The 25,978-nt window shown below is 41.3% G+C and overlaps 1 protein-coding gene across 2 annotated transcripts in view; it reads left to right on the top strand.

Annotated features, from left to right (window-relative positions):
- The window catches only part of LOC308107967 (roundabout homolog 2), an 87,381-nt gene that overhangs the window by 9,057 nt on the left and 52,346 nt on the right, over positions 1-25,978 (top strand). For both annotated transcript variants that reach the window (XM_080460601.1, XM_080460600.1), the window contains exons 2-5: positions 7,978-8,304; positions 20,871-21,028; positions 22,999-23,119; positions 23,210-23,348. In XM_080460601.1, coding sequence (XP_080316727.1) covers positions 7,978-8,304; positions 20,871-21,028; positions 22,999-23,119; positions 23,210-23,348 — 745 coding nt within the window. The remainder of the gene's footprint in view (positions 1-7,977; positions 8,305-20,870; positions 21,029-22,998; positions 23,120-23,209; positions 23,349-25,978) is intronic.

Below are 25,978 nucleotides of genomic sequence, written 5' to 3'. Positions count from 1 at the left end.
TGTCTGCAAGTTACAGCTCATTAGTCATTTGTCTGATCTACAATTCAGGCTGTAAAATTGTATTATTATTTTTTTGTTTGCAACTGGCTTCTGTTTCTAATGAAAAGGTGCTTTAAAAACTCTGTGCACAACCACATTCAGCATATCCAGTCAAACTCACAAATATCCAGGCCAACACTGCTTGAAGTAATTTCTCTCCAGAGGTGGCTCAGACCAATGACAGAGGTAAAGAAGGGAATGATTAGGAAATACATAAGTGTTTAATGAACTTAATAACGCTTTTCTGCAAGTCTCAGCTTATTATTCACTTGTTTGCTCTATAATTGCGATTGTAATGACATTTTTAATTTTTTATTAGGCTGCTGTTTTTCATGGAAAGCTCTAAAAATGCACCTTGTGGACAGTGTCCCCTGGAACATTTTGCATCTAAATGCAAAATGCTTCTCCAAAGAGGTGATTAACACCGAAAACAGAGGTGAAGGAGAGTGCGCTTCATCAGAAAATGAAAATGATTTAGGAAAGCTTAACATTTTACAGCAAGTTTTATATAATTATTAACTTGTCTGGACCACAGTTTCTATTGTAAATGAAGTTTCCATTGCAATTTTAGTGCAAAAGCTTTGAAGTGATTAACTTTCTCGGAAGTATGTAACAGCTAAAGACACCGGTCCTCTCAGGAGGTGGCCAAACCCAAGAACAGAGTGACTGTTTAACCTAACGTCAATCAAGTGGACTCTTTAGATATAAAAAGAAACTTTGGGACATTGGACTTTGTCTTATTTAAAAATAAACAAACTCCTATAAAATGTGTACAAAATGGCCTCTGAAATGGGAGAAAACACCAATAATCACAGTATTAACAAGAAATTATTCACATTTCCGTACATGTAATCTATTGCAAGAGGACCCTTAAATGCACAAAGTTTTCATTCATATTTCATGGGATTCAAAATAAACCGTTGAAACCTTAAATTGAAAAGAAGAAATGGATCTCAATGATGATAAATACTCTGAAGTGTTTAATTTACTTCTTTCTTCAACAGTCAACAAACAAGCGTTGCTGTTGAATTCAGTTCATTGAGTTTCCCCTCCTGAAAAGCGTGCCTTGCTTTGACATATTCATTTTTACTCCGCACGGCCTCGAGAGTATACCGGAGAGTGATAACCTCGCACGAGGTCGCTGCGGTCTCTCAAAGCTGCCTCCATATTGGACGACAGCTCAAGGTTGACTGACGTTCACTGTTACGGCTTATCTTGGCTCAATATGGCTTCTCATGCGCGTGGAAGTTATCACATTTAAAAGGGACTCATTGATCCGTCAGCACAGGAATGAAGTGTGTTTTGGACGACGTGGGGGTCGACGGTGATTAAGTTTTGTTTGTAACATTCAGAGCAAGGCTCCTGAATCAATACTCATGTTGAATTGAACCTTTTACCTTGAACCTTGTCTTATAAAAACCTGTTTAACACTGGACTGCAGTCATGATGGAGCCCCTACAGTTCTCTTTTTGTAAACATTTCCTGCTGTATTGTTCATTGCAAAATCTTGGGTTTTTTGTGTGATTGTAGTTGCTGCTGCGAAGCCACTTGAAGCACTCTGGCTGAACTCCAAGTCATTACTCTTGAAGACTTTCATGAATATGAGTGTGCAGCAAATTTTAAATATTCTCACTGGAAGATATCTGTCAAAGCTGTGCAACAGATTATATCAGGCATGTCCACATGTTACAGCCCCGGGTCAGATTTTTATATGATGTTATTTTGTGAAAATGTGAAATTAGGTTGTTGTTTTTTTTAACTCATGTTGGCAGCATGATTCTTTAGCATATGTACAAGTCGTGTAATATGTGGGCCAATTCTATTCTTTATTAACTCAATGTGATCAAATTAGCACATTTTCCAGGACAGAGTTTTTTCAGCTTTGATAAGCTTGTAACACTTGAGTGCACAAAAATTCAACATCAATACAATATTAAGAATCAATTTCCATTCTTAACGGTCAGGGTCAGTTTTTATTTATAAATACAGCCTGACTTACCAAAGATTCAGCATAGGCCATGCTGAACTGCACATTCAAATAGATTGTGCTTTTAGTTTGCGTGTGTTTTGCAGTTGATTTACTCAGATTAACACCATGAGTGTGAACATGAGCAAATAAGAGTGTTTACATGAGGGTTTATGTGCTTTAAGATCACAATCACATGGGAATGGATGGATTGATTGATCCTTTATTTATCTCGCAAATGGAGAAATTTACAATGAAAAAGAGGGTAAAACAGTAGGTAAGGAGAGGAGAAAAATAAACAAGGCAAGTCCCAAACTATGCTCCTTACGAGTGGGAACGGTGTGGGATTAGGGAAAAACATGCTGAAAAGAAACTTATCACCATGGAGTGACCGAAACACCTACCACCACGAAACGCGGAGTTGAGTGTGTTGGAAGTTACCAAACATATCCTAGTATTACAGCAATTTGAACCTCAATTTGTTGTGGAATAAGATCCACTGCCTGTCAGACAATCCTCCTCACTGTTCACTTTTAAATCTAATCTTAAGACCCATTTTTATTCCTTGGCTTTTAACCATGTTTGAGACTCTGTACCTGGTTTCATTGTCGCCAATCTTATTGTTTGTTTTATTGTATTTCACTGTTTTTACTCTTCTATTGTAATTTTTTTACTTTGTCTATTATGTGAAGCACTTTCGTTTCAGCCACAGCTGTTTTAAAATGCTCTATCAATAAAGTTGACTTGACTTGAATTAAAAAAAAAAATAAAAATTATATTAGAGATAATTGATCTCAAAGTCAAAAATTGAGATACAACACAGAAAATTCCTTTGATAATAAAGTTGTGGGGAGGTGGATGAGGAAACTCCTCTTCCTCACAATAACAGAAGAATTTTAAATGCAGTAACAAACAGATGCAAGTTGAACAATGCAAGTGTTTTGAGACATAACAAAACACACTTTTATACCATTAATGAGCTGAAACTCCCAGTATGTTCTCCAATCTTGAACACACGTCTGATATTCCAGAGGCAAACGCTTTACTGTAAATGGAGAGTGTGCTGTTATTTTGTCTGACAGACAAGATCCTCAGGCCCTCAGGCACCCTAGTGGGTGCTGTTGTTTGTTTTTGTAATGAAACCGTGCACACACATGCACAGAGAACAATAATTAACATCAACAATGGAAGTACACAGACATTCTAGTGGACAGACGACCAAGTTGGATTGTTATTACGGTGACTGTCAAAATAAAACTACCAAGTCCCAGGAGAATGTGGACTGAGAGTCATGACACTCTGGAGGCAAACATTGTTCTTATTGTCCATCTACTGAGCATGTGCAGAAGAACTGTTTACTACAGCAGTGGTACGCATGCGCAGTAGAAGTGCTTTAAAAAAGTTGCGTTTTCCTCTGCCTTCACGGGAAACAGTCCATATTTTCAAAAAGTTGTGTTTTCAGTGCCTCCAAGGACCTTTGTCATGTAAACAGACACCAAAACTCAAAGAAGGTTTTCAGTGTACGATTTTAGTGGACTGACTTCCACATGTTTATGCACAATATGAAGTTTGCACCGTTTTGTTATTGTGAAGCGTTAGTAGATCAGGCTGGAATGTATGGTTTTGAACTGAAGCTTTTTTTTCGTCATATTTATTTTCATTACTCTTAGATGTAAGAATGCATGTTTACATTGAATAGTTAGATCGTCCCCCCCTGACCCCCCTGAAGCTCTCTGGTCCCCATGAGGGGCCAGCCCCACACCTTGAGTACCAGCATTTGTAAAAACTTAGTTCCTCTGTTTGTGTAATTTGCTCTGAATCTCCACAACGTGGGCTGCCGCCATTGCCTTTCCCTACTCGTCCGTCCCTTGTAGATTTAAAAGTCATTTCACAGCAGAATGCCTCAGATTACACTTTTTTTTTATTTTCACACAAATGTAGTCACACCATATGCACTTGGATATTCCCGCAGATCCACTGTGGGCTCTAATGGGCCCCGTTTATGATCCGACTAAAAAAAAAAGAAGAAGAAAAAAAAAAACCTTCACAGAGGTCCCCATTATCGCCCATGACATTTATTTTTCCGTGACACAAACGGGTCTGACAGAGTTTCTGTTCGCTGAAAGGTGCTTTCAACCGCCGCACCACAATCTTCCTGTCATGAAGCAAACATTACAGTGAAAATATTCCTTCGTGCACAGAAATTGTGTTGCTGTCGTGCTCAAAGTGGCGTAGACGTTTCACTGATTGCACACTTGTCACAGGCTCAGGTTGCTGCTTGTCACTTTGGCCCCCCGCAGCTGTTTGCCATTTCTTTTTAGACAAGACTATTTTCTCCGTAATACATCAGCATGGAGCCGCATTGACTCTGCTGCATGATAGCTGGAGCTGTGGCCAGAGTCCATTGACCCTAATTAATAATTCCAGTGGCGGGTCTATGAGTGAACAAAAGCATTTACTAATGCACTTCCATCACTCAGCTGGAATGCGTCTGCATATTCGGGGGTGTTAAAGTGGATTTCAATATTTTACCCAGGCATTTTTTTGTCTTGTTCAAACATGGATTTGTCAATTAAAGTGAACACACACACACACACACACACACACACACACACACACACACACACACACACACACACACACACACACACACACACACACACACACTCATATAGAAAAGAAAATCTTCATGGCAACGTTTGTGCTTTCCAGTTGAGTCACACGTAGTACAAGGACGGCTGAATGTTACGCAAACAGAGAGCCTTGTTTATAGCTGCTGTACGGACAATAATACGATTATAATGGCCGCTTAATGATTAATGACATAGTTAATGGCAGATTAATAGCTTTATTGGGTGGTTAAGATTATGTGGGTGCCACTGAGACGAGTCTGTGTCTCTGAAAGTAAATGCAATGTTATTTGTCTGCTCTGTGGCAGCTGTGGGTCAGCTGGTTGAACGGGTCGTCTCGTCTTGTCCTTCAATCAAGAAAAGACACCGAATCCCAAATCCAGGATCTTTCATGGCACTGGTGTGTGTGTGTGTGCGTGCGTGCGTGCGTGTGTGCGTGCGTGCGCGCGTGTGTGTGCGTGTGTGTGTGTGTGTGCCTGAGCAGATGGATGAGCCAGTGAAAGTGCTCTATATTAGTGAATTTAATTTTCCTTTACAGATAACATCTTGGATTGTATAATATTTTCCTTGGTATTTTCCTTGGAGTGTTTTGCGGAACGAGATCAGAAAAACTTCATCGAGATTACAGTTTCCTCTCATGTCCATCCATCCACACAATAAAAACAAACATATTTAGACGTCCCAAAGGAGACTCATTGCATTAAGCACTGATGTTGTTTTGTGTCATAAACCAGGGATGTGTAATGTGATCGGAGTCACTCTTAGTGAGAAATCTGCAGAGGGTTATCACCCGACTCTGCAGTGAACTCCAGAGTTTACTACTGTCCTCCTCTCTGCTGTTTCCAGCTACAGGCTAATGTTTTCACACACCCAGAGACACTTGTCCTGACTGCTCTCCTGCAGAGCTCTGAACAAGGTGGCCTGGGTTCTCCCCAGGTAAGGTGGAGGAACCCAACAACAGAGCTAAAAGGAGGTTGGATAACTGATCTGAACTGACATACAGGCAAAAACATAATCTGAATGAATATGAATTTCACGAATCATCCAGATTGAGATGTCAGTGTTTATTACACCAACATGTGAGTAATAAACTGTTAACAAGTATTTTTGAAAACCTTTTTTTTTTTAGAGACTTGATAAATAAAAACTTTGTCTGGAATCCAAAATATGGTGATCTGAGTAAATTCCTCCATAATCTTAATTAATATCAAACTCTTTGTTTAAGTTTTGACCCTGACATTACTCTCAGAAGGAGAGGAAAACACATTTTTCTCCGAGCCTCAACTTCCATCCTGATTTATCTCTTGACCCCAAATTTTCTTTCTTCAACGCCTCGATCATAATCACTAACCTGAATGATCTTCTGATTCCTGTTGGTTCACTTCAACTATGCTGCCTTAAATGTTTTGGTCGTTATTTCTCCAAACACAACGTGTAGCTTCACACATTTTGAAGGTTTTGATTGTGACCTCTGGCTATAGAAGAAAACCACACATTTTACACAAGATGTTTTTTGTCTTCATATCTTGAGATCCTATATTGTTGATTTCCATTTAGTTTGTGTTTGTAAACATGGAATCTTGAATTTTAACTAAAATGATGAAGAAGAAGAAAAAGATTGTTCCCACTTGATGTGTTCCTCAGTTTTACTGTAGTAATAGGAAGTCAACTGCTCCAAGTCAGTTTTTTCAATCTATATTTTCAAGTACATAAACTTCTGGACAGGCAACACTAAAACGTTCCAAGAACTCAGTCAACTTTCCCTCTCCCAGCATTTATTTGGGTGATAAAATCCAGTTATCACTGAAGAGGAAGGAAGCTCTGAGTGATGTAACTGTATTACACGGGCTGGGATTTGAAATCCTTTTGCGTGCTTAAAAAATGTGGTTCAGCACCGGGACACGACTGGACTGCAGAGATACTCTTTATCCAAATACTTCTGTGGACAAAACACGGTCAAATATGTCAATATGTACTCACTTGCACTGTCACACAAACTGCACAGATGTGATGAACTATAATCTAAAGAGCAACACATTCTGGTATCTTTAAGGATTATTTGGCAAGCAAAGCATGGAATGATTTACACTTGCTCTCTTTTCAGTGTGTTTGAGCATCAGGAGGATGACGGGAGGAGCTGTAGTGTTTTAACGGCCGGGTTAGTGTTTTCATCCACACCCTGCATTAGTGTATTCAGCTGTCCTGGTTTGTGACCCAGGGGTGTTAGCTGAGAGCTGGCAGATCGCTCTTTAGATGTTTACTTCAGGTTTATGCCATGATGGCAACTCCTGGCCCCGCGCGGATCAAATCAGTTCACGAAAAAGACATAAATCTGCTTATAGCTGAAAAACTGAAGGGTTTATCTGGATGCCCCTGATTTAAGTGTAATGTAGTAGCAGCATGTGTGCCATCAGGTTACTCCTGACTGCTCCTCCGCAATAATAATGGGAGGATTTTCATGCAGTCTAGATTATGTGCTGGAAATAATGCCCCAGACAGAGCAGCATGATAATCAGTGGCACAGTGACCATTTCATTTTCTTTTCATTTTTTAAATTTCTTTCTTCTTTTTTTTCTTCTTTTTTTTTTTTAAGCGAAGGACCATCTGTTCCTCAGAACCAAACTAAAAGCAGCAGCATTTTGAATTATTCATTTCTCTAACTGTACCCACATTGTTGGAGACATTTGGTCGTGCTCTAAAAGCTTACCTTGGAGGTCCTGAAGCAGTGTGCCTTTCCCTCACAGTCAAACGAACATTGTAATGGATCCCCAGAGAGACGGATTAGGAGTTATCTATATCTCTCCGCCTCGCTCATTTTTTTTTTTCTCCCCAAGTTGGGTCTTCTTCCCCGTGTAAATGCAAAGCATCTTTGCAGGTCTTATTCTCAGCTTGCCGCCAACTATCATCGCTACATCTCCAACAATCCTGAGTGACACAGAGATTGACCATTACCACATCACACGGGTGATTGCACCCTCGGAGCAGGTGGTGGCTTCAGTAAAATACTGTGCACTCTCCGCACGCTGCAGGCTGTGTTTTACTGTCCTCAAAATGGAGGACGAGCAAATGGAAGTCAAATTTCTTCTTCTTTTTTTTTATTTAGCTGAAAAATACAGAGGTTGTTGTTGTTATGAGAAAATGTGGCGTCTTTGGGATTGAGAGTCAACCTTCAAAAGTAAGATTACCAATGATTTGATGCTTTGCTTCACACAAATGTATCTGGCACCTGTGATGAGAGATATTTCTTTTTCTTCTGTCTTGTCCTCTCACAAAGAGATTATATGTTCTGGTGAAGGGTGGCCAGAGAGGTTGATAACATCTGTATTCATCTCCGCCTCACAGGGTCGCGAGCGCGGTTTGAAGACAGCTCACCTCGGATTGTGGAGGACCCCTCAGATCTGATCGTCTCCAAGGGGGAGCCCGCCACCCTCAACTGCAAGGCGGAGGGCCGCCCCGCTCCCAGCATCGAGTGGTACAAAGATGGCGAGCGGGTGGAGACCGACAAAGACGACCCCCGTTCCCACCGCATGCTGCTGCCCAGCGGCTCCCTCTTCTTCCTGCGCATCGTGCACGGGCGGCGCAGCAAACCGGACGAGGGCGTCTACACTTGTGTGGCACGCAACTACCTGGGGGAGGCCATTAGTCGCAACGCTTCCCTGGAAGTTGCCAGTAAGACTTTGACTTATTGCTCATCATTGTCCTTAGAAGTGTGTGTGTGTGTGTGTGTGTGTGTGTGTGTGTGTGTGTGTGTGTGTGTGTGTGTGTGTGTGTGTGTGTGTGTGTGTGTGTGTGTGTGTGTGTGTGTGTGTGTGTGTGTGTGTGTGTGTGTGTGTGTATTTCCATTAGATCTTGATGTGTGTAAACAAATGGTGTGTCCTAGATCTTTTTGCTGTCGTCTGGCAGCTTTTTTTTGGAGAGCCATTGGAGAGCTGGCTGTGCTTAAAAATAATGACATCAAACAACCGGACTGTGGGAAGCAACCCCTGAAAGATGGTGGTGTAGGTGGAGAGTAATGTCCTGTGGATTCTCTGCTAATTTTAGGCTTCAGCCTTGACAGTGATGCAGTTTATCGCTGGCTTTGTGTGTGTGTGTGTGTGTGTGTGTGTGTGTGTGTGTGTGTGTGTGTGATTGCACTTTCACAAGAGTCAGTTCAGTATATTTAAACATATTTAGGCATGTGACACTTAGCTGTCTAATTTAGCAAACTATAAATATGTAAATAAACTACATGAATATGATTACAGCTCTCTGACATGCTCCGTAAGCTTGCTTTTTCTTTTTTTGTACTTTGGCGTCTGTTCTCATTTCACGCCGTACATCCCGTCTATAGAAAGTGGAGCAGCTGGCATGTAGTCGATGCTTCACATTAAGTAAATATAGATATTTTTTGTATCCTTATCAAAAGAAGTTTTTTTTTTCTGTCTAAGATACAGTATAACCAGTCCAGTTGGGTTTTTTGGTGTGTTTTTTTTCAACCATAGCAATCCTTGACACAGTTTTACTGTACACGGGAGAGAATTTTTTGCATAAATGGTATACTCATCATAAACATTGGGGCTCGACTCTGTATCAAAAATGAGAGCTTCCTGTTACTTCCTTAAAAAAACTAAACACTTTTGAATCTCAAACTGTTTTGTTTGTCACAATAGATCTGTTCGGCTGTGCTGTTCACTACAGGGATTTTACAAGAAGCTCCTTTCTTGACAGCGACTTTTGGTCAAACCCAGAAAGTCAGACTGACTTCAGGAGGATTGTTGTTGAAGTGAAAAGCAGTGAGAGGCTCGTGCTTCATGCCCCCTACTGCCTCTTTCTAGCACAAGTCTCCCAATAATAACATCCAGGTTGACAAGTGCTGGCACATCATGAGTCTGTTTTTCCTCTGGAGGTGATCATGCCCCTCACTCACTCATTCATCGCTCTCACTCTCACTCTCTCTCTCACTCTCACGCCCACAGGTCCTCATTTACACCTTAGTTCTCTTTATTCAATGCACATATTCACACGTCCAACCATCAAGATGTTCACACCTAATTATAGCTTTTTATTCATTAAAAACAAAATGTGTTTGACTGTGTAACACTGGTACTTGTCTCCTCTTACAGTAGCTATGACTTCTGTGTTTTTCTTGTCAATTCCATCTCTGTTTGGATTTCAGGTGTTATTGGGGGGTTTGGCTCACTTGATAAAGCAGGTTGTATTCCAATCCCAGGATTGGTGGTTCAATCGCCCGACTCATCCTGTCCACATTGCAAGAACATCAAATTGCTGCCAATTGAGCCTTCAGTGTCAAAGGGCAGCTAAGATTGCACAGTGATTTGAAAATGTGCTATAAAAGAGCAGTCCATTCATCTTTTTATTTATTTATTTATTGTCATCTCAAAAAGTGCTTCGGTTCATTCTTTTAAAGCAAAAAAAAAAAAAGTATGTTAGTGATTTTTTTAAAATTGCTGCCTGGAGTCTGTGTGCCTGTCTGTCTCTGTGTTTGCTCTGTGAAGGTCTGGCTACCAGTTGAGGTTGCGCCCTGCCTTGCACCCAGTGTCACATGGAATCGGCTGCCGCTCCCCTCAGACCTGAAGTTAAACAAAGTGTTAACTTTTCTGGCCCTTCATCTCGGCTATCGTGATGTGCAGGAACAAGAAGAAGTTGCACAAACAGAGAACATGTGAGCAAAAAGCTCACTTTAGGTTATTCTTCCCTCATAACTCAGTAAGTGTGAATAAACGTAAACAGTAAATTGAGCTGTAACTCAACAACTTCTGTTTACTGTTAGTTAGTTTGAGCCAAACTGCCACAGGAGCCACAAAAACGGCAAACATGCACTTCTGAAAGTCTTTTTGAGAAGATTAAGTAGAAAATTGGCCCAAGCTAGAAGTTCATGAGCATTTTAAGAACTAAAGCTGCAGGGCATCAATTGATTTAAACAGTTACTCATTAGTCTTTTAGCCATACGTCTATTTTTTCTTGATGTAAAGTTTTGTCAGAAATGTTCTAAAATGTGATTTCCAGTTGTCTATAACCGTCTTCTTCCATCTGATCGGAAACAAAAACTTCTGTTGTGAGAAACTGGAGTCAATGATATCCGTATAGTTTATTTTCACAGTAGACAACAGGAAATAAACATTGACTGCTTCATCAGACTGAAAATTAAGAAACCAACAGTTACACTGGAATCGACATGTGAAGGGCAAACGTAACATCGGCTGAAAGTCATCTTCACTCTGCATCAGCAGCATTACCAGCGTGTGTGTAGCCTTCTTTTATTCATCCATCCAGCCTCTATAACGGCTAATCCAACTTAGTGTTGAGGAGGGATGAAGCCAATCTCATAAACTGGATCAAAGGCAGGGTGCACCATGGGCAGGCCACCAGTCCATCAAAGAGCAAATACATAGATCAGAGGTCTGCAACCTGCGGCTCTACAGCCGCATGTGGCTCTTTTGCTCCTCTGTAATGACTTCCTGTATAGATTTATATGTGTAATGCTTAAAGTAAATATTTATCTTATTTCTATTTTATTTGCACATGGTGCTATTTTTCACAAGGACTAATTTTATGGCTAAAAATGCCAACAGCAAAAAAAAAAAGAAGCTAAAACAGCTAAACTGGCTTCAATATCAAACAATTATGAAATACTTCAAAAGTGCACAAAAAAGGGAGAACAGACAAAATTTCGAAAAGAAAAAACATAAAACAGCTGAAAGGAAACTACAAAAACGAGTCCAAATATGAAAACAAACAAATAAGCAAAAAGACTAAGAATCAAAGCAGTTAAAATAGGTCACATTGATAAAAGAGCTATACAGAGTAAATCTCTTGAATAAGGAAAAATACAAGTGAAATCAAGCACAATGACGGAAATGGCTGAAACGAGTAAAAATGGCTTGAAAAAAAATACCTATAAACGACTATATAGAAACATGTCCAGTGCTCTATATTGGAGTCATGAAACATCTGCCAGGTTAAACATTGGGGCTCCTAACAAATTTGATTTGGTAGAAAAATGGGTAAAGTGGCTGTTTTGGTCATAGAGGCTGCAGACACACACACAATCAATTTCTTGACGTCGTTTTAGCCCAAATTGATCTTGTTGATGAAACACAAAGGGCTCAAATCAAACTGGAGAACATATGAGCACTAACTTTTTCATCACAACGCAGCGTTTTATTTATCCATCCAAACATCTTTACAAACCAGTTGGTCCAGCTGAGGGTCTCGGGATTGCTGGAGCCAATCAGAGCTCGGTTAAGATACGCTGATCGTCTTACTGCCCCTTCTTGTTCCAGGACATACTGTCTCCTGTCCTTCAGAAGTGTGCCAGCGTGGCTCGGCCCTGTGGCTGAAACGTGCCTCGCCTTGGCACAAGTGAATGTATTAGTCAGTGGGCTGATTAGGCGAACGAACCATTACAGATTAGCAAGGTTGAATAGTTCTCGTTAAAAAAACCACATGACCTTATCTTCCACCATGTTGAGCTTTCTTTCTAGTGTGTGTGTGTGTGTGTGTGTGTGTGTGTGTGTGTGTGTGTGTGTGTGTGTGTGTGTGTGTGTGTGTGTGTGTGTGTGTGTGTGTGTGTGTGTGTGTGTGTGTGTGTGTGTGTGTGTGTGTGTGTGTGTGTGCGCGCGCTCATGGTTGGCCAACCTCATCCAGCTCATGTCCAAAAATAGGGACTAGTGGCATCAGATATATTATATATTCGGATCCAAAAGCAGCTACAGCTAATGCAGATATCCATGCTGGGGGTCGAGTTATATATTTTATATCTATATATATGTTCGCGCTGCCTCTTTTGAAATGGTTGACAATGACTCTTATCTTTGTGTGCGGCTGCAGATTACTGTACCGTCATGTTAGAGGAGGGATGATTCACCTACAGGCACCGAGTGACTAACGGTATTAATACGTGCCTGTTTTGTTCTAATCTCGCCGCCTGCAGCTTGCCAGGGCATATGTTAAGACAGCATGGTGGTGGTCTTAAAGCGCCCCCCCCACGCCAGCCAGCCACCCCACCCCCTCACCCACCCTGTTCTGTGTGAGGTTGTGCTGACTGTGGGGTAAATACTGACCCAATTAGCTCTGGCAGGGAGGTGTGTGTGTGTGTGTGTGTGTGTGTGTGCGTGCGTGCGTGCGTGCGTGCGTGCGTGTGTGTGTGTGTGTTCGGGGGGTGGGGGTGGGGGGGTGGGTGGGGGGGGGGGGGTCTGAGGAACAACAGGTGGGTGGAGGAAGAGATTTAAACTCCCACCGAGCAGTAATTAATACCGATGCATCTGTTGGACTGTTGTGGCTGCGGCTCAATGTGGGCACCGCAGTGGAGGCACTAACCTGGTTTTAGCCACATTAATTACTCGTTTATTGCCAGTGAACGAGGCACAATGTGTTGGACGGCGTGACTAAGGCTTTTCATATCAGCAGCGTGCCACGCGCAATGCTTCAGCCAGAATCATTAAATAAACAGTTTTTTTCTTCCACTGAGCTGCGCAGCGTGTTGAGAAATCTGCAGATCACATCGGACTTCTTCGTTTCGGCTAATTCTTGTTACATGACGTCTCACTCGTGCTCAGATTTGTAGTGAACTTTTCAGCACAGCAGCACAATAATAATCAGCTTGCTGACCTTTTTAACAGTATTAAATTATAAGAGTTGTAATATTGTTGCCCTCTTGTACAGTATTACTGCAAGTTTTGTTCTCTAAGAGTCAAATCAATTTTTAAGTTTCTTGCTCATACGGTATCGTCTGGTTGGTGCTTGTATCATAACTTGCATCATAACTGCGCCACAGTCAGATTAATGGTCTGTGCGTGAACCTTTGTATTGTTAAACAACAGTGGGGTGTGAGGGTCACTTTAAGAAAAAAGTGAAAGAGAGCGTTTCCTTCATCAGAGTCAAACAAGTTTCTGAAGTAATGCATGCACTCAGAATTGATGCATAATTTTATTTTGAAACATCAAACCTCGCTGTGTCTGCATTGCCCAGCCTGTCGAGCCTCTGTTGACCGAGTTGCCCCTGACCAGAGTTTGTCTTCTTTCTATGTTGATTATTGGGTTTGCCTTGGTTTGGATGTTCGTGTCGTAGAAACACAGTGGAGTCTTATCGGTTGAGTACAGTGTCAGCGGAAAACAGAGCGTGTGCCACGGACCACCCAATGTGCAAAGAATCCCAGAAATAAAAAAAGTGCTTTGTTGGCTGTTGTGGCAGGTGAAAGTGTTTGGGTGGCACTGAGATCTACATCCATGCTGGACTCACTTTGGATCCAGAGGTTGTCTTACATACACACACCTCTTTTAAATTATTCTCCGTGTTCACCAAGCAGCATTCTTCATTCGTCATCTTTTAGCAATATTTCTGATGTTTGAACACTACATCCCATATCTTAATTGGATTAAGCTTTGAGGATTAATACGACATGTCTTGATAAAAGTGCACTTATAGCCTCGATGCTTTTTCTTGGGGTGGGGGAGGTGGTGGGGGGGGGGGGGGGGTCGTCCTCTTCAAGCATCATTTCTGATGGAAATGTGAACTGTGCAATTTCTTTGCACGCTTACATTTTCTATCTGTAGCTTCATCTCCACATCAGCCTTCTGTTTCTTTGTGTTCAACTCAAATCTATTTCAGTGTGACAGGTTTCCACATCTGAGCGAAAGTGGAGACGCTGTATAGCGGGTAAGTGGAGGTCATGCTAATAACTGTGACAGGAAGTGATGGGAAAAAGGCTTAAACGTGGTCTTTCATAAAGCGAGAGTTCGGCCATTGTCAACCTGTGTTAATTTGCAAAGCATGACGACTACTATGAGCTGCAGTTACTAGTAATCAATAGAAATGCATCAGACAATGACATGATGATCAAATTGCTGCACCAAAGCAATAATTGTCAGACTCTTGCTTTTTGCATTATCAGATTTTACACAACATAATCTCATCCTCGCATGCAATAACACATATTACACAATAACATCATGATGTCCACCATTTGAAAAGTTCACATACAGCATGTTCACACTGTTTTCCCATTCTCATGCTGCACTCCTCTACAGCTTCGACACCCTGGACAGGCTGCCTGCACGGGTCCTATTTTCTATTTTTAAACATTTTTCTTTGTTTGTTTGTTTATTGCCTGCTGAAGGATGCAACAGTTTCACTGGATGTTTTAAACCGCTGTCCGTCTGCCATAATCCCGACCATAAGCATATGAAATGTTGCAGCACAATGTAGCTTCTAATAAACTTGTAAGATTGCTAAAACGCTGCAGTCCTGAGGAGCTTTAATGAATGCTGACTTCACGTCTGAGTCATGAGCTTTTTGGCAAAACGTACTGTAATTCCTCAAAATGATTCAGAAACACAGATTAGACTTCTTTGTTTAGTGCGGGCTGTCCCTATTTGCTGCACATTTCCAGTTTAAGTAATGTTTTTCTTATGCTTAAATGTGTTCCTGCACCCCGAGGTCCATAAGCTGTGTTTTTCTTTGTACGGCCGTTTTCGCTCTCTTTTTGTGATGAGGAACTTGTGTTGCTCAGGAATGCCAGCAGCGGTCATTATTCTGTCCTTTTCTCTTTTGTTTTTACTGTGGGCTACCAGTAACCGGCTGACTCGACTGACTTTTTTTTTTTAACTGAATAATGAGATGGTGGGAGTAGACAGAACTCTATTCCTCTATTCCTCCAAACTGAGGGTTTTTATGGTTTCAAAAGAGAACAAAAGGGAGGGAAAAACAATAGTACCCTCTGTTTCAAAACCATGAATGTGTGTGTCTGTCTTTCCCAGCGAAGAGATGATCACATGGCGCAGCAGGATTAGAATAAAGTAGGACAAATAAAAAATAAAACTTGCTTAACAGGCTTCAGAGCCAGATGTTCCTCTTACTCCTGATGAGGGATTAAAAAGGAATCAAAGTTGTGCTTGTTTCTCGGCTTCTTCTGCTTTGTATTCTCTCTTCACAGGCTGCAGGTACACGTTAACCCTGATGGATGGGGGCCTTCCTATCAGTATTTGGGTTTGCTGAAAGATAAATTTCAGTATATATTTGCAGTGCCGCTATAGGAGCTGTCAAGGCTCCGTCATTCTGCAAAGTGTTGTCTCCGTGTCTGCTGGTAATTGAAACATCATTGCAGTGGTGGAAAGTGGAGGAATTTATGACAGGGACTTTTTCATAAAGGCTGTGTGGCCTGGACTGCCTTCTCATCCCCCATCAACACAATCAGACAATGGGTGGATTAAACCGATCTGTCTTCTCTGTAGGAAAAAGCTCCATTAGCTATGACAGGCCAGCATCATGGCAATGGGATTAGGCCACCTCCCTAACGGGTTTACTGCACTCTAAAATAAGAGGACAGTCCAAGCCAAGGCAGCGACTCGTCTCGGCCCCTAAGAAATGTGCTCCGCCTCCGGCCTTTAACCTTTCTGTTTGCTCTCTTACCTGTCAACCATGAACAAAACACGGAGTCCGGTGTGCGCTGGCGCTTCTGCCCACTCGGCGCTGTCGGCTCCGTCTGCTCCCCTCACCCGCCGTCCCCTCGTCTGTCCCCCTCAGGTTGTTGGAACCGTATTTAAACTGAACGTGTGCTGTTGATCAGACCCTTTTGCATGTAAAGGTAGAGTGTGAAGTGCAATGCCGAGCCTCTCTCACATGATTAATCTCTTTCTCTCTCAATGTTCATTTTTCCAAATACACTAACAGATGGCCTCTCTTGCTGTGTTTAGCTTCCTCCGCTGAACACTATATCACACAGATAAATATCACTTAAAAATTCAAGTGATGAATATTCTCCAGGATTTTTAATCTCATAATCTGTATATCCCTGAAATATTTAAGTCTTAGAAATGAATGGGCGTTACAAAATAATAATAATAATAATAATAATAATAATAATAATAATAATAATAATAATAATAATAATAATAATAATAACCATAATATCATTAATAATAACAACAATAATAATAACCATAATATCATTAATGATAATAACAACAACAACAATAATAATAATAATAATAATAATAATAATAATAATAATAATAATAATAATAATAATAATAATAATAATAATAATAATAATAATGATGATGATCTAAAGTCATCTTGGCATTGTCTGCAGAGAAAGGGTAAAATCTCAGCTGCCCTGCAGCAGCCATGCCGCCCGTCCGAGTCCGGAGTTGCTCGAGGAGATTACTTGGCAGCAGTCGTGTTCTGTCTGAGGAGTTAAGTTGGGGACGTCGGCCCCTCGGGACAGTCAGCTGGCCTCTGTTTCTGAGGAGATGGGCTTGATGCTGTGGTTGGATCGTCGTCACGTACAAACATCCGTGGGAAACGCTGTTTGGCACGGCAGGCTTTTAAGTCAGAGAAGGGGAAGGATCACATTAACTCGGAACGCAGCTTCAAAGAACATTTCCGAGGTTGTGCTGCAGCGTGTTTGCGGGTAGTGATGTCAGGAATATATTCTGCTCTCTGGCGTGTGTTTCAACCGCTCAAAATGTCCCACTTTTCTGAGAGTCTGTGCCCGGGGACTCCGGGAATCAAGTGCTAAAGGTGTGTGTGTTGGTGTGTGTGCATGTGCGTGGGTTGTCTGTGTGCGAGTTCAGGGATTAGCTCCCTGCCCATAACTTTTTCACTCCAGTCACCATGGCAGTGAAACAAAGGTCTCTGCGCGCCCATCTAACCAGGCCTCACAGACCGAGGTCTAAAAATAATGCAGCGCTTTCAATTAGCCCTTCAGCTTTGCACAGTATTTGATGCAGGCAGCCAAGTGGACAGGGTCTGGCTGATCCAGCTGATTTGGTGAACAGACTTTTGGCAGGAGTGTGAGCTCCGTTATCGGTTCTAGTCCACCCATGTCTTTGCTATTACTCCTGCGAAGGCTCCTGAGCTGTGGTATTTTGTGTGGATTTTCTCCGTGATGCACTTCTCCTCTCAGTGCCAAATGTGGATGATATACATATCACCGTCTGCTCTGTAGACACACAGTCACCTTCTCCGCGATGTATTACTTTGACTGTGAATAATCATTGAAATATCACCGCGGCTGTAATGAGAAATTTAATAATGTCAAAGAGGTTAGGAGCATTCGTCTCAAATGTCCCGCTCGGTAAAGAGGGCAAACTTCTCCTTAATTTCAAAAGATTCAGTTCAATCACGGATTGAGTTACAAATGGAAACCACATCCAGACAGATATTCACTCTGCTGTGTCACCAAGTTTCGGAGTATGTATCTTAGTTTATCCAATTACATCTATGCCTTTCAAACACGAGTGAGAGATGAGATTATCCGTCTTCAGAAAGACGTGTTGAAGTGATATGAAGTGACCCGGTGGATCTGAACAGTGACGCTGTATTAAAGGCCAGGGCCGACCCAGGAGGCTAATCACTGGATAAATGATGTGCCACAGATTTACTTGTTTACTCAGAGTAATTGGCTGAGAAAGTAAGAGGTGCAAGTCGATTTAGGCCGGATTACAGAGATGTCACTGAAGACTGAGTCAGATTACAACAGTTTGTGTATTTACACAGGCAGGTATACTCAGTGTTTCTTTAATATCACACTTGATTTTTTTTTATCAATCAGAAGAATCTTGAATATATTCTCACTATGGACTCACACAATATAGCTTCTCTTTTCATTCATGTTTTCATGCGTTGAGTTGAAATGAACAGTTCAGAAATCAGTCCAATCTGCCAAAATCCCCCCGATACAGCCGGCTGCCATCTATTGGTCCTGCCCAGTTCTCAACATTTGTAATCTGCAGCAAAACTACACAATAATCATATGATGACGCACAATTCAGGCCAAAGCTGCATATAACTCAACTGTTGATCCATGCTAACTATTTCTATGGATTACATGTCATCTTTTTTAAAATAAATCCAAAAATGTAAATTCTTTTGGTAGTTTGTAACGTGCTAGTAATGTGTTAAAACCTCTTCATCATCGACATCTTCTTGCCATCTCATCTGCCTCATAAAAGAAAGTTTTCTTTAACGTGTTGCAGCTTATTTTCACCTGAGCCATCCTGCTGGTTGCTTCCTTTGTCTGGGTTGAAAGCTGATGCACATCTGAGAACGAATAAATTGCTCAAGTGATCAGACACAAGTTTGCATGGAAAAAATACCTTCAGCACAGTGTTAAATGATGTCAACAAGGAAAGAACTGGTTAATTATGTGCTGCCAAATATGTCAATAGGAGGATGAGTCATGAATAAATGGTGTTTTCATCAAAGTCAGTCACATTATATCATCATGATCTCTGCTCTGTCAGCCCATCTGTCCACCGGGGGCTTGAAATCTTTTATCCCTTCTGTTCTCAGACTTTGGGAAAACACTCTCACAGGACATCCGACATCTCGACTTACCTTCGAAACCCGTCTTAAAGCCCACCTGTTCAGACGGGCTTACGCCACATAATCTCCCCCTCCCCTCTGTCACTGGCACGTCACTCTGCTTTCACACATTGTCGACTATTTCCATTGTTTGTGTTCTCATCAGTATTTGCCTGCCTTGATGTTTTTCTTATATCACATAGGATGGCCTTGACAGTTTTGAAAAGAGGCTATTATTACAGTTGTTGTTTTAACAGGATTGTTGTCCCCTCACTATCTATGGAGATAATTGTTGCAGTGTTGACATCTCTATAATGTGAGAAGGAGACACATAAACATTTGCTGTCAACAGGATCTAAACTTGTTTGTAAAAAGTGGTTTGATTTCCAAATACATTGAAAGAATAACTCATGATTCTGACATATATAATTTCTCATAATAAGCAGGTCTGCCTGTATAGTACCATGCATCCAGCAAACGCAGAGAGACTGAGACATGTCTATGAGACTTTTAGAGCCACCGATTGACCTCAAACACATGTCTTTCCACTGCGGGAGGAAACCGGAGAAAACATGCGACCTCTGCACAGAAAAAGCCTCCTTGAATCGGGGATATTCTTACATCGCTAACTGCTCCTTCACTGTGCGCCAGATGCAAATACAGAGCCATTAAACGCAAATATGTTGGCTTGTTTCTAATGTAACCTTCCACAAGATAATGTACTATTAACCTTTAATGTGTGCGGATAACTCTCAGGATGACGCCTCCATCGTAGAGTAAAGTGCTTTTCCAGCTAGTGTTTGTGTGCAGCTCGCCGCTGAACATGTGCTCTCAGAAATGTTTGGTTTTTGGAACGACTAGAAAAGGATGCATTGCCACCCTCTGAACACTGGACCCCGCTGACGGAGAGGGGTGAACGTGGGGTTAATGTTTAGTTCGCTGCCACAGATTGTAGATTGGCAGAAAAGCAGAGGATCTTTCATCTTTGTATCTGTGAAAGATGCTTAAATATTCATGAAAGTGTAAAGGGAAACTGTACTGATTGATTGTGTTGGAATACTATATTTTAGTCGAGGAAAAAAAGGAAAGTTTTTTACCGGATGTGGTCCATATTGATTATAATATATATAATGATTTAAACCTTTGTGTTTGGGAATGTGAGCCTGTCGACTCTGGAGTGTTGAGTGTTCTTTTCCGTTGTTTGAGGCGTTATGAAATCTCGGTTCACAGTTCACTCTGAGGCTTTCATCTGTCAGTCACAGCCAAAGATTAGAAGATATCAAAGGTCGCCGTGTCAAACTTCTCACGGCGTTGGCATCCGCCGGGTGGCTGCAGCTCAGTTCAGGGTCGGAACCACGCAGGCCAGCTTTTTGCTGCTCCAGCGCTGATTCTGCTGGACTTGGAGCTCCGCTGCACATTGGTGAGATAGCAGATTTGAGTCAGAGACGGCGCTTTCATTAATGCAGAGGCCATTTTTTCTCTCTCACACATAGTCTAAATTATGAATGCGCTGTTATTTGTTTACTCCATGTTGGACTGAGAGATGTGCATTATTCATCTGCTCCGACAGGAGAGACAGCGGAGCAGGACGCAGGCTGGGGAAAACATTAAAACCAAGCACACTGTAACAAAGACATTTCTGGGGATTTGAAGCAGTCGTGCACTCGCGAACGCCATCATCGACTCTTTCAATGAGCTCATTTTCAGCCCACCCTCAGCAAAAAAAAAAAAAAAAGAAAAAAGATGGTTCATGGAAAGAGCAGCGTGAATCATTTCCAGGACAAATTGCGCTCCCCTCGGTGACTTTACCGTGCGTCTGCGCTTCTGCTCGCTGATCTGTGGGTTCCGATTTCCAGACTTTGTTTTAAACACATCAGGCAGGCCCGGGCCTCCGAACCTAATTAGATTTCTTTGTGTTTTCTTCTCAGTCCTGAGAGATGATTTCCGGCAGGCCCCGAGCGACGTGGTGGTGGCTGCTGGTGAGCCCGCCGTGCTGGAGTGCGTGCCTCCACGTGGCCACCCCGAGCCCACCGTGTCCTGGAAGCGCAACAACGCGCGCGTCAGCACCAAGGATGATCGCATCTCTGTGAGTTCACCCCGTATCGACTGCTCAGTCGTTTGGAGAGCTGGTCAGAGTAACTCATCGTAACTATTTTAATTGTTTTGCTCTGCGATCGTAGGCAGAACACACCAGCATGCCGCAGATTAAAAACACACATAGATATTGAAAAACTAATTATTATGTCAGTTTTAAGGGTTTTGGGTGGTGGATCTCAGTTTTCTTTCTGGTTTTGGTGCGTGGTCTTCTGGAGTCCCCAAATCACAAAATTAATGATTATAAATCACATACAATAATCTAGTCATATCTGGCTGAATGTCTGTGGCCAAATTAAATTTAGTTAGCGAACTAATATAGTAAATACATTTCGACTGTTCTTTTGCTCTCTCTGCAGATCGATTGTATGTTTGGTTTCTCTCGATATTGTTTTTTTTTTTAATACCTGTGAAGTAAACTACTAATCATGAGCTAAACCTCGACCAGGATTTATTGAAGTGTTGTGGAAATTTCTAATTACCCATTGTAATATGCAGTATATTAAACGAACAAATGCACAAAATAAATACATCTTGTGTAGTTTCAGATTATTTCATTTTTAAGAGCATACATTCAGTGATAATTTCTTTAGATTATTGTTATTTTAGTGACAAATGACTGAAATCAGACTCTTTGCACATCGTCATGATATTACAATATTACGTCAATATATTCCTGTATTTGATGTGTTGAAAACATATAGTCTCCTCCGGGACCTGCCTCACCTCCGACGTCGGGTGATTTTAATGACAACACCAGGTTTTTTTTCTATACGTTTCTCGTCAACAATAAAAGTGAAATCTTCAAAGCCAACAATGAACCAAGGCGAGTAATGAATAATGTCTTTATTGTTATTCTTCTGCGCCTCCGGCCCACATGCACCTTGCTGATGCAAATACTTACTGGTGCATTAAATGTGTATGAACACACAGCTGAAAATAGTCCACAGCGAAACACAATACACTCACTAAAGGCTACAATGCATCACTCAGCTGTAATCAAACATAAAAAGTGTTTATCACTGGTTTATCTGCAAGTTTTTTACACTGGATTATAATAAACTATTCAATGTATGTGCATTTCTTTTTCTTTTTCTTTTTGGGGGTTTGCCTAACAAAAGCACAATAGTGTTTATAAATGTACCATAGAATCTCTGTGTTTTGTACTCGTGTTCTTGGGATCTATAAATGTTGCAAGATTCAACAGAACTCCGCGGCACAAAGTGGGAGAGGAACCGATTCAAACTGACAATAGTTTCAATGGATGTGAATGCAGACTTGTCAGGATGCTACGGACCGAGAAATATCTTTGAGTTGGCTGTCACTTCACTGCTTTTGTTCTCAAGTGTATAAAAGCCAACATCTGGACACAGTCTGTGATTGTTGAAGTCAATCAATCAAACTTTATTTTTGCATTTTTATGCAGATCAGTTTAAAGTCGTTGGCAGACGGGAAGAAGAAAACAAAACAACAAGACAGAAAAATATAAAGTAATGAAATGAAATATAACTGTTTTTGTGATTATGGGATGTCAGAACCTGACATATTACGCAATCGTGGTTTTGCATATGTTGACTTCTCTTAAATGCTAAAGGTTTAACCTCAAAGGGTTTGTCCTGATCATTAAAGTTGTGTCTGTCTGCAGTGGGAGAGAAATACTGTTCTTTTTTTCCATTTTTAAGTTCTAAGCATTCACTGCAATCTTTACATAAGTCAAAGTATAAGATTATGTGCATAACATCCTATTGACATGCACAGTAAACCACCTCTTACAATAAATATCCCACAATAGCTTTTACGGTGCTTCGAACGTGGAGGATTAATGTTTTGTTTTTTTGCAGAGCATTTTCCAAATGTGCTGTTTTGCATTAAAGCCTGTGACAGCAGTGGGTTCTGTCAATTTGGTGTCTTTATTCAGGAGATTTTTAGGATTAACCGTGCCGTCATCGTGCTGTTTTTCAGATGCGTGGGGGCAAACTGATGATCTCTCACACCAGGAAGAGCGATGCTGGCATGTACGTTTGCGTGGGCACTAATATGGTCGGAGAGAGGGACAGCGATCCTGCAGAGCTGGTGGTATACGGTGAGCAAAACACGCTGAATGCATGCGCCAGTCGTCTTGGAGGAGCGTGAATCCGTACGTGATCAAAGCTGTTTTCCCTCCGCTCTGCAGAGCGCCCCGTGTTGGTCCGGAGGCCAGTGAACCAGGTGGTGATGGAGGAAGAGACGGTGGACTTCCTGTGCGAAGTCCACGGGGATCCCGCCCCGACTGTGCGATGGCGGCGGGAGGAAGGCGAGCTTCCCCGTGGGAGGTGAGCATGACAGACTTGAAGCAGGACCAATGAAAAGGCAGCGCGCTGATGCACACTCACCAAGGCCGACTGAGAGCTTTCAGAGCTCGTGACCCAGAAAACATATGCAGAGTAACTGCTCATTAATTCATGCCTTAGTATTAGTCTACTAATATAAATACATTAATGGAAACGAGGATTCATTAGTGGGCTGAATCGTCCTGGGTTATTTAAACTCATTGTAATGCACTTTTAGTTAAGCCTATTAAATAAATCCATTTAAATGATACATTTTTTTAAACATTTCGCAAATTTTTACTAAATAAATTAGTTTCTTTCACAGCCAATATTTTTATTACAATAATACGTATATTATGTTATTGGATTTTGTGTTAAATGAATCACAAGTTGAATGGGATTGTTAATTTGATCCATAGCTCAATGCAAACAGTAAAATTTATAAATTTTAGTTGCTTCAAGTGAAAACACATTGTTTGTTTTTCCGGTCCAGAAAGGTTTTGCGTTAACGCAGAAACGTAATGAAAACGATGCGCGTTTCTGTAGAATGTATGTACTTTTCATGTAGGGCCACTAGTTTGTTTTGTAATGAAACCACACACAAATGCAGCAAGAAAACGATATGCTATAAACATTAACAATGGGAGTTATGACACTCTGGGAGCAATTATTGTTGTTACTGTCCATCTGAAGCATGGTGTCCATGGACAGTAGCTGCTTTTCAGAAAAGTTAAATTTTTCACGGGTTTCAACTGTGTCTAAGCCATTTTCAAAAAGTTCCCAGCACGGTTGTCGTATAAACGGACACCCAAAACACAACAAATGTTTTACGTCTCCACTTGAAAGCCTTATGTTACAAGCAGCAATCATTTTAATTGACATATTATGGAAATCCCAAAATCCCAAAATCTCAAAAATCGGAGGAAATAATTTGGGTTTTCGACTCATTTGTACCTACAGGAAGCACAAGGCACCATCTAGTGTCGGCAATGATGATGATTGAAGCAATATAGAGTGGCAGACCATGTAGTAATAAAAAGGTTGTGGGTCTGAATCCGAGTCCAAAAGTTGACTTGTTTTCTAAATTGCCCTTCAGTATGAATGTGTTTGTCCTGTGGTGGACTGGTGACCCGTCCGCTGTTTTCCTCTGCTTTCGCTCATATTCCGCTCATATTCCGCTGGGATCTGCAGCACCCTGCAACCCTTTGTGAGCATCATGCAGAAGATGGATGGACTTTATTGTATTTGTTTAGTAAATTCATGCACATGCATTGTGATGTGTTCTCTCAAGGACTCGATTGTGAACAGACAACAGCGAAAGTCAGAAAGGCGAAGGGTTTTTAGGCATGCATGAATTGATCCACAATACAGCAACAACAATATCTCCTGTCAGTTCAGCCAAACTAATAAAGAAAAGCACACACACATTCATCCAACGATCATTAATTCCTGCAAAGCTCTTGCTCCTTTTTTTTTTAATGGGTAGATGGGATGTCCTGGGACCTGAGTCTTATCAGGAAGACGCTGAAAACATGTAAGGACCGTGGCCTTCAAGGAACCGAACTGCCAACCTCTGATGTTGGATAAAACTGCAGGGTGAGGTATTCAAAGGGAACAGACCAGCCTGAAGCAGTGAAAGAATCCAGATCAAACCCAAACCTGGGTTCCAAGACTCCCTTTGGTATGCGTGGCGTCAGAAATCACAGGGGGTCCGGCTCTGACGTCGTTACATAACCACAAGTTTGCACAACAGTTCTAAAAGTGCAGGTCATGACAAAGGTTCAGGGTGAACAAACGTCCTTTGCTGCCTGTTTTATTTTCAATGTTTCAATCAAGAGACCATTAAGCATTTATTTAAATTCACACAGAATACTGCAGTTTTTTTTCTTTGTTGTTATGCATATTGAGTGAACTTTGTGTATTATTTCCAGTGTTGCAAAGTTTTTGTTTTTTTCTATTAGAAAATCAAACTATGGTCACCTCAGGGCAGCTGAAATCAGCGCAAAGGAAACAGAACAAAGAGAAGACCTGAAACAGGAGGACAGTTAGTACACATTGCAGACTAGACACAGATAAACCAGAAAAATGAATCCACAACCTAAGATGAGGCTGGAAGAATATCTCAAGGATGTTAAAACTCGGGCTGTCAAAATAAATGTATTAACATGGAGTAATGATAATAATCAGCAACATTGTGATTAATCTGATTAAACATTTCAGTTATTTAACAACACTAGTTAAAACACAAGAATAAAGATCTGATGACCAAACAAGACAAGATCTGCTAAAAACAGAAATCAGTCCTTAACAGATTGTTGTTTTACACAAGCCGTCCAATGGAAACCAACTTCAGAGTAGAGGAGTGTCCACACCTTGCAGGTTCAGTTCAGGGGAACTAAACCTGGCCGCAGTTGCTCTGGTTTGTTTGAATAATACTGTTTTCCAAACCTGGGTGCACACTAAACAAAACTGACAGAGAGCCCCTCAAACATCAGGTCCTGGACCACTTCCAGAGTCGCTCTGCTGTTTTTCTGAAGTACCAATGCATCACGGACAAAAAAACCCAACAAAAAAACATCTAAACAAAGCACACATAAGATGTACCAGCCTTCAAAACCATGAAAGATGCTTTT

Source organism: Lipophrys pholis, assembly GCF_963383615.2.
Source record: "Lipophrys pholis genome assembly, chromosome: 3".
NCBI lineage: Eukaryota > Metazoa > Chordata > Actinopteri > Blenniiformes > Blenniidae > Lipophrys > Lipophrys pholis.
Note: the sequence above shows the minus strand (reverse complement) of the source record. Positions and strands in the feature narration are given on the sequence as shown.